The 9,051-nt window shown below is 47.4% G+C and overlaps 1 protein-coding gene across 1 annotated transcript; it reads right to left on the bottom strand.

Annotated features, from left to right (window-relative positions):
• Nucleotides 1-2,256: 2,256 nt before the first annotated feature.
• On the bottom strand, nucleotides 2,257-8,188 carry LOC119394908 (uncharacterized). The gene is made up of 3 exons (XM_037662209.1): nucleotides 7,100-8,188; nucleotides 2,375-2,817; nucleotides 2,257-2,309 (listed from the first exon to the last, which is right to left on the bottom strand). The coding sequence occupies exons 1-3, from the start codon at nucleotides 7,687-7,689 to the stop codon at nucleotides 2,257-2,259; spliced, it is 1,086 nt and encodes a 361-aa protein (XP_037518137.1). The 5' UTR covers nucleotides 7,690-8,188.
• Between the last annotated feature and the right edge of the window lie 863 nt (nucleotides 8,189-9,051).

Raw genomic sequence — 9,051 nt, 5'->3', positions numbered from 1 at the left:
AGCTCACGCGCGAAGCCGTCGCTACAAATTGTTTATTCCAGCCGGATGGCGAAATGCGATTCAGCATCGAGGTATACGCGCATACTGAGAGTGCTATCGATCGCCTCCCGTTTCTTGTCCTGCAAATGCATGCGCCAGTCTCGCCTCTACCGCTCCCGACGCGTCGTATCAATTTTAGGTTTAAGTTGGGCCGCGAAATCAGCCTTGACAGTTCGCTCGTTGGAAGCGTCAAGCGAAAGTAAAACTCTGGGAAAAGTTTCCGCTTCGAAGCAAACATAATCTCACTGATCCTCGCCTGCGCGCTTACTCGTGCAAATCAACAAGCAAGAATTCACGCGCATGCAGAATCCTGTACAGACAAGCGAAATAGATGCACATCTACATTACCAAGGTTAATTTGATCGCTTGACATGATTTGAAAGGATAACACGAGCGAGCTACTCAAATTGCAGAGTTCAAGCCAATAACTCTAGTAACTGTGCGCATGAAAACGTGTTCCCGGATTTCAGGTCTTGCTTTCAGAAAAATGGAAAAACGTCACCTTATGTAAAACAGATATTAAAAAAAATGCTGCAGTAGATTTTGCCCCAAGGGTTCTTGAGAGGTATTCACGAAACTCATTATTTGAATGTGACATCGGTGCGTCTGTGTTTGCTTGAAAATTTTATTACTGGTTTCCGCCTCGCTCTTATACTTTAACTATGCCATTCAGACAGAATGTCAGTTTGGTTTTGACGTCGCTCTTCGCTAAGCTTTTTTTATTTATCGAGCACGAACCTCCGTTCTCTAGGTTAGCAGAGGTACGGTTGCTCCTTGGGGTCGGAATATTCCAAGGCTCTTTGATGCATGCAGCGTAAGGGAATGACTCGACGACGAGGACGGCACGAAGTCACGTTTTGTATTATTCTTTCTTCGGGAAAACGAAACGTCAATGCGCCTTTCCCATATCTTGTCGCCCTTTGCGGCATTCAATAGGAATGTTAACCTGGTTAAGCTCTCTGCTTTCAGTGTGTTGCTTGTCTCGCCGTCTCACTACGGCACGCGACGGCATAAGCCTTGCCTTCTTTGTCCCTTCTTTGTGCGTTGTCCTCTTCTGCGCTGTTTGTTGAAGAAGTTGAAGAGGTATAAGCAGGCCGATACACACGCGGTGTTGTAGAACCCTCACGGGTTTTCGCAATTTCAAATTACCAGCATAAAACTGTTATCCGGCTCCTAATGATCAGACATCACTAATACAAATGCAGCTTTGCATTCCCACGCAGCTGACTTCGTTGCTGGATATCGCCGTTGGTTTTAAATGGCGAGGCCGTGCAAACTCCTATTTGATCTCCGACAAGGATCCGGTAAGACTCGACGCGAGAATACAAACAGTAGTCTATGCTCTGAAGTAGTGTATACCAGTGACGTGCACGATAACTAACTTCTATTTCGAAATCGTAGATAAACGCCGGCTGACGTTTCAAAGAAAGGTACGTTTTTCTCATCTTTCAGACAAAAGGATATTTCGAAAAAGTATTACCGAGAATTATCTCTATACTGTCGCTAAATGGCAACTGCTGTGGAAGTGCATTTCATGACTTCTGTTAAAAGGAACGACAGAAAAAGTAGTCGAACTCAAACTGAATGAAGACACCGTCGCTATAGCAACAGGGGTAGGCACCATCAGCTGCCATTAGCCAAATATAGGTAATTCCAGTCATGAGTTAGCCAATGTCAGTCAACATCAGCGAACATTTAGGCAAAACTGACCAACAGTTAACACTCGTCAGCGCTAATAATAATATCTGGGGTTTAACGTCCCAAAACCACGATTTGATTACGAGAGACGCCGGAGTGGAGGGCTCTGGAAATTTCGACCACCTGAGGTTCTCTAACGTGCACCTAAATATAAGTACACGGGCCTCAAACATTTTGGCCTCCATCGAAAATGCAGCCGCCGCGGCCGGGATTCGATCCCGCGACCTTCGGGTCAGCAGTCGAGCGCCATAACCACTAGACAATCGTGGCGGGGCCACTTGTCAGCGCTGTTTTCTGCAAATGAATATGGTAGATAGCCAAGGAAAGCCTCTCCTTAAGAGAAGTTGCATTCGGTTGGAAATTATTGTCTACATTATCATCGGCATCCTAGATATCATCATACTCCGTTGCGGAGAATGGCTGGAAGATAGGCGCCCAGGAATACAACCCGACAGCCACTGGTCCCATGCCGCAAGTTGAGAACCCTCCAAGCGACTTAAGCTTCGTGCCACTGTAGCATCAACCCGGAGCCCGCTTGTGCCCATTGGGAACCGGTGGGTGTCCGGCCGGCACTGGGGATCGAACCCAGCACCTCCCGTAGGGGAAGCAGGAGTACAACGTTTTCAAAGAAACTCACCTATGCTGTCGATAGCCGGCGAGATGGTGAGGGTGACGGCGATGAGCACAACACTCATGAGTAGAATGAAGCACGCCACTGAACTGATCACCAGAATTATAATCCGGCGCTTGGGCGAGTCGAGTTCGTCGTCGGGCTTGCGCTGTTGTCCGGTCTCTTCATCGGTGACCAGAAGAGAGGGCACCTTGGAGGCCCTGCGGCTACCGGTGTCCGCGTCCGGCGGAAGCAGAGAGCTGCCCTTCCGGTGGCACGCTTCGGTTCCGGCCGCCGCAGACTCGCGCCTGTGCGTGTGGTGCGAGGAGCGGTGGTGGTGGTGCTTGTCGTCCGAGAAACGTCGCTCGTCCTCGCCGACACTTCGCGACGAGCGACGACTGCTGTGGCCACCCCCTCCGGTGTCGTCGGTGGCGCGCGACGAGCGACGGCTGTCGTCGCATTTAGAAGACCTGTGCGGAGAAAGCGCATGTACATACGCCCATCAGGCTTTGCCCGGGAATAACAATAACTCTCGGGGTTTTACGTCCCAAAAGCCCGATATGTTTATGAGAGACGCTGTAGTGGAGGGCTGCGGAAATTTCGAACACCTGGGGTTCTTTAACGGGTACCTAAATCCAATGGGCCTCTAGCGGTTTGCCTCCATCGAAATGTGGCCACCGCAGCCGGGATTCAGTCCGACGGCCTTCAAGTAAGCAATCAAGCCATAAAACCATAGACCACCACGGCGGGTAGGCTTAGCCCGAACAATGCAATCTAAATGAAATCAGAGGTTTCACGGCATCTGTCTTGTGTGCGAGTAGAAAATTCGCGTCAGGGAATAAGAACGGACACCTGCTAAGAAGGTGAGAGAGAGAGAGAGAGAGAGAGAGAAGGACTCTGTGTTCTTCGTAAGGATTACGTGTTTCAGCCTCTGGATGGACTCTGGAGCCCCTATACGTACTAACAGCACGGCTATAGAAGTTCTTTTTCTCTACATGCATCTGCAGGGGCCTAACGCCCCAATGACACATTAATTGCGAATGAGAGCGTTTCAGAGCTTTGTTTTTCTTGATCTTGGGATGAGAGGTTGATTACCGGCAAAAAAAAAGATATTCTGTTACAGCTCTTTTCTTTCCTTTTTCTTTCTTTTTTTTTTCTTTGGCCCCGCCACGGTGGTCTAGTGGTTATGGCGCTCGACTGCTGACCCGAAGGTCGCGGGATCGAATCCCGACCGCGGCGGCTGCATTTTCGATGGAGGCGAAAATGTTTGAGGCCCGTGTACTTAGATTTAGGTGCACGATAAAGAACCCCAGGTGGTCGAAATTTCCGGAGCCCTCCACTACGGCGTCTCTCATAATCATATCGTGGTTTTGGGACGTTAAACCCTAGATATTATTTTTTTTTCTTTTGTCTAAGTCTTGCCGTGATGCCGTACTGGCACGTCAGTCAGATATCATCGAATGTTTTTTTTTTTTTTTGCATTTGACCCACATAAGCAGAGCAACGCTTCTTAACCTCGCTAAATTTCTCATTTAGCCTTCTTTAATTGCAACATAGCTTATCTTTAATGATAAATTAATTAGACGTGACCAGATGCTCTCACATTCATGATGCCGCGCATAGCTGCCTTTTTTTTTCTGGCTGACAAAGGGACCTCTCTTGCTAAGAATTACTTTCACGCAATTTATAAAGACTCCTTATTGGAGCATCTAGAATAATTTTCCTCTTTAATGCGTGTTTCGTAAACAAGGCCTGTAAGGAGGAAACATCGTGTAAATTGCAAGGAAACCGCAACGAGCTAGAGCATCACCAAGCAACGCAACCAAAGATATCCAGCAAGCGTTACAGACAATGCAAGGATACGTTTCACGTGTACTATGTTTATTTCCAACATTGACTGTACTAGATGGCATTACTGTGTTCGGCAGTGCAATACGCTTCTGAACTGCGCATGACATGATCATTTAAAGTACCTGCTCACTGGGCTTTAGCTCTCTTTCCTGGCATTTCTTATGCACCGCCATACGAGCTTTTTCCACTCCTATACACTGCGATGTGCCCCGTATTTCTGTTCTTAGAATGCATTATACTGCGCCAGCCTGGTAACGTCGCGCTCGTTGAGATACGTGCACAAAAAGTGTCGTTTCCTTCAATCCTAAAATTTACATTACGCAGTGCGAAAGGATTGGCTAAGCTAAAATGTTGCCATGCTTGGGATTACTAGAGCATTCGTGATGAAGCCGTCCCATTTGTCGGAGGGAATTACGACTGTCCTTTTTTTGTCCCGTTTAACACAGCATATATACATGTATGAGGAAGCATTTGGAAATCTGCGCGGACCAGCATACTTCGCCGACAGCCGCAGCTCGTTCAGGTGAGCTTGGGCGTTCGTGATTGAGCGCGATGCGTCGTTCAGACACACGCGTGGAAGCAGATTGCGGAGCACCTGGAATTCTTAAAATATAAATCGCGTTGTCGCTGCGTGAATGTTTTAGTGGCTTAGGGTCCCTACTTGTTTCAGTGCGTTGCCGTTGCGCCTGGGCAAAAAATACGTATAACTTGACTATATATAAAAGACGAATTAAATGACTGATGTCGTTATGAGTCGTGCATAATAAATACGAATGCAATCAATTGCAATCTGTTTCGTTGATGGGTGTGACTCGTGGTGTACTGTGTTTGCACAACTGCGTGGCCCGTCTATTTACGCTACACCCCATGATCCCCCCTAATCGAAATTTCAAGATGCTCACTGTGCTGCGTTTTAAAACAAATGTATTCAGTTAGTCCTGTCGTGCCACAAAGCTCATAAGCTCGCTGACTCCGCCAGCGCATTATTCAAGTTATATAAAAGTTAGCTTCGGATCATGCAAAAAATGTTCTATTACACTCTAGACCATAGGCATTACAGATGGGAGGGAAATCTCCTCCTTAATTGTACTGATCCTACACATCCCATACCACAGAGAATTAGTGCATTTAGTAGCAGCTGTGAAAGATTATATAACTGAGGGATTTATAGCCGTACTAGCCGTGCGCAAACATCTCCTGTTACATTTCTACCTAGTAAAATTGTTTGTGCTCACTGCTTCGTGAAATTCATAATCCGTTAAACACGATGAAAGAGGCTTAGTACTCAAGCTTTTTTTTTATCTGATATTTTTATAAGGGCGTGTGAAAGTACCAATCTGAAGGGCAATGCTAGCAAACGGTGTAGATAAAGGCGGTTCGAATGGTAGGCCGTGAAATCGCACATAAAACAAGTGAAAACATCAGGGTTGTTTCAGATGCGTTGCGAGGATCGTGGCTGTGTAAGCCCGCGTTCTACAGCAACACGGAAATCACGAGGACTGAATAGACGCGAGCATTTAAAATACAGGACAGGTTCGTGTTTTAAGAAAAGCGCGTTTCTAGTGCAGCGTTGAGCGCAGGAAACAGCGCAGTCACGGGGCGTGACGTCCGACGAAGACAGGCGATAAAACGCATGTCGTTTGACACGTTGCCGTTGCACTGTTTCCTGCACTGAAACGCTGAAATCGAATGCCAGATTTCAAAGGCTAGTTCATTCACAGTTGCGAAATTAGTGTCGTATAAATATGCAAACTCTGGTGACTCATTGCTAAATTTTCAATGCACCGAAATATTTGTGAACCTTCCTCTGACGTTTCTACACAGTTTTCCTTAAGGTGCGTGGTCGACCTCCTTGCCTAAGAAAAACGACCGCGGGTTTTAAACTGAAATGTCTTGATTACCTTCAAGCGTGCACATGTAGACATTGCTCAAAACGTGCTCTTAAGGGTTATCGATAGACCCAGTCATAGTAGTACGTTACTCGCATTTTAACGCTTTTGACACTTATTGTAGTTATTGCTGTATATCTGACACATACGCTAGATACGGTACCCATTTTCACGCCAGTAATCGACTGGAGACACGAATAACAAATGCATGGCTGAATAAACAGGCTAAAACTATGTATAACGAAAACAAAAAACTGTGTCGGGCACGCTTCCTCTGGCACGCAAACCAAGTCATAGTGTATCTGTGTACTACTTGCGTAAGCCGTGCACGTGGTCCCTATTTCACAGTAATAATCGCACTTCATAAAATCTACCTTGCGGTAGCGCTTGCACGCCAAGTACCTGTTTCTTTACATTTTACAGGCTGCGTAGATTGCGCGTCGTGTATTTCTTGTGGAATGGTATAAGAGCGGGGTGTCCTACGTTCTTTGCATTTCGCTTATAAATACCGTGAGTCTGTTATTTTACTGGCCCTCGTTCGACATCAATGAAAGCCCTGTTGAACCCGGGAAAGCCGAAAGCCGAATGCTCCGCGAAAACAGAAACCTCGCGTTCTGTCTTGCTTTTTTTTTTCTGCCCCCGCTTCCTAACGTTAATTTCTACGTTTCTATTCCCAGATTCACGAACGTGCAGCAAGTGTTATGACTGCTTCTGTGCAGTCATTGTTGCTGATTTTATTCTTTCCTTCGTCACCCCTGTTTAAACTGTACACATGTTTCAAGAACCAATCCACTCATGGGCTAGTTCGTAAATTTATCGATATATGCCAAGTGTGCACAGTGCAAAGAAATGAAGTAATCAGGGAGACACGCAAACGACATAGACTGGCGGCGCCAGTTTATGTCGCGCGCATGTGTGATTCGCCCTTTTGTCATCATTACTTTGCCCTGTGCATACTTAATATATTTCCAGAACCAGTAGTAACAAATAATACATAAATGTGCAAGCCCACCTGCGGCTTCCTTCTTCAGCCCGGGACGAGCGACGGCTGTGCGGGCAGCTCTCGCTGTCCCGAGACGAGCGGCGGCTCAGGCTGCTGGCGCTAGAACGTCGCGATGACGAAGGGGTCACGCTCATCGACTCCGCTCCGGCTCCCACCGCCAGACCGTGGGGTGCCAGCGGGCTGCGGCTTCCCCGGCGTCTCCGGTCCGCCGAGGCCGCACCCCGCACGTCGGGGCACGAGCGTTTGCGGTCGCGGTGCCGGTGTCGGTGGTGATGGCCGTGGTGGTTGCTGCAGTCCTGCATCGAGTGGCGCCGGTGCTCGCCGGACACCGGTAGCTTGAGAAACTGGTTAGTCGAAGTGCTCAGAGACTCGGCCGACGTGGAACCTCGAGGGAACGGGAGGTCCGGGACGCGGAGCAGTAGACCAGACTCGACACCGGGATCAATGTTGATCATCGGCGCGTCGTTGTTGTTATTACTGGTGCTGCTGGCGCGTCTGTGGTTGCCGCGAAAGCTCTCCTCGCCATTGCCGTCGCTGTCAACGACGCCGCCTTTCTCGATAAAGGCGGTGTCCGCCTGTGGCTCCGCGTCAGTGCTCATTGTCGAAGAGACGATGAAGCTGTTCCAGCAAATGTTTCAGACAGCAGTAGAATCGTACGTATCCTCAGTGATGACGACCACGTGTCTTCTTATTTCTTCGCATCGGGCATGCTCAGTTTGGCCTGAGCTTCTGATTACAAGAAATGTACTCCGAGAGAAGTTAGTTAACAACACGGCAAGCAACTTGAAGCCAACGTTGGAAATCGGAGTAATGTGGTCGCATGAATGCTGTCAATGGTTATCCGTGTTTCTTTGGCCGAATGTACAAGCTTGCAAGCGCAGTGATGGTCAAGCACTATACACTGTCGTCCTGCTTGTCCCGTCTAGCAGCTGAAGTTTATCAATGCTATACGGTAGTATGCGATAAGACGATGACATATGAGGTATCCAGCTCTCTTATAATGAGTGTACGTCCTAAACTAACAGTCTGTCCTATCAACCTGTTGAAATTAGAGGATACGTCAAACTAAATAGATCTAATGCCTCGCAAAATGCCCTTTGTTTTAAGATCGAGTTCACAGCGGTTCATATGCATGCAAGATTTCACAAGTATGCATGGGGGCACATTTAGGTATTTGCTGCTCTTCTTGTTCCTCACGAAGTGAAAGCGAGCTGCAGTAGAAGATGCCTCAGCTTGCTCCCAGTACGTGCACGAGGCTGACCTATTTGTCACAACTGTCGAACTTCAGGCTCAAATTTTCAGAAATGTAACCACCATCTTACTGACAGTTTCTGAAAATGCTAATTACTGTTAAAGCAAGTGCATATTATTATACTAATAAGCATTCCATTCAAAGCTCTGTCTTTAAGTGAAAACAGCAGATTATTGAGGGATTGAAGCGATAGCGACTTTTCCTTTCACTATAAGCACACAAATCTGTTTTCAGCGTTGCAACTTAAGCATTCCGCGCAAGCTCATACAACTTGCCTTAACCTAGAACAGATATCCATCAAACGGAAGGGCAACATGGTCTTGTCGGCTAACTCTTGAGACAGTTTTCTATAATTCTTGTTATTCTCGCTTCCAAATTAAGTGCTGTCTAAATCGCGATGGGCAAACAGCGGAAAACGAGAATTTATATTGGACCCCTCGTTCATGTAAAGCTGCAGCCTAACATCCCTTCCAGAGTCAAGGCTATGACGGGTTCCCTTCACTATCACGAGAAGGGCAGACATCAACGAGACATCGGCAGGATTGGTATGGTTGAAAACAGGTGCATGACCATCAATTTAATCCACCAAATTACCGATGCGTCGAACTGGCGACGAAGGACGACGACACAGGTATGGGCACGGATTTCACCTCTTGGCACGGATTCACATCACCTCACGGCACGCACTGAATCTCACCGCTTGTCTTAA

The sequence above is a fragment of the Rhipicephalus sanguineus genome, chromosome 5 (genome assembly GCF_013339695.2).
Source record: "Rhipicephalus sanguineus isolate Rsan-2018 chromosome 5, BIME_Rsan_1.4, whole genome shotgun sequence".
Classification (NCBI taxonomy): domain Eukaryota; kingdom Metazoa; phylum Arthropoda; class Arachnida; order Ixodida; family Ixodidae; genus Rhipicephalus; species Rhipicephalus sanguineus.
Note: the sequence above shows the minus strand (reverse complement) of the source record. Positions and strands in the feature narration are given on the sequence as shown.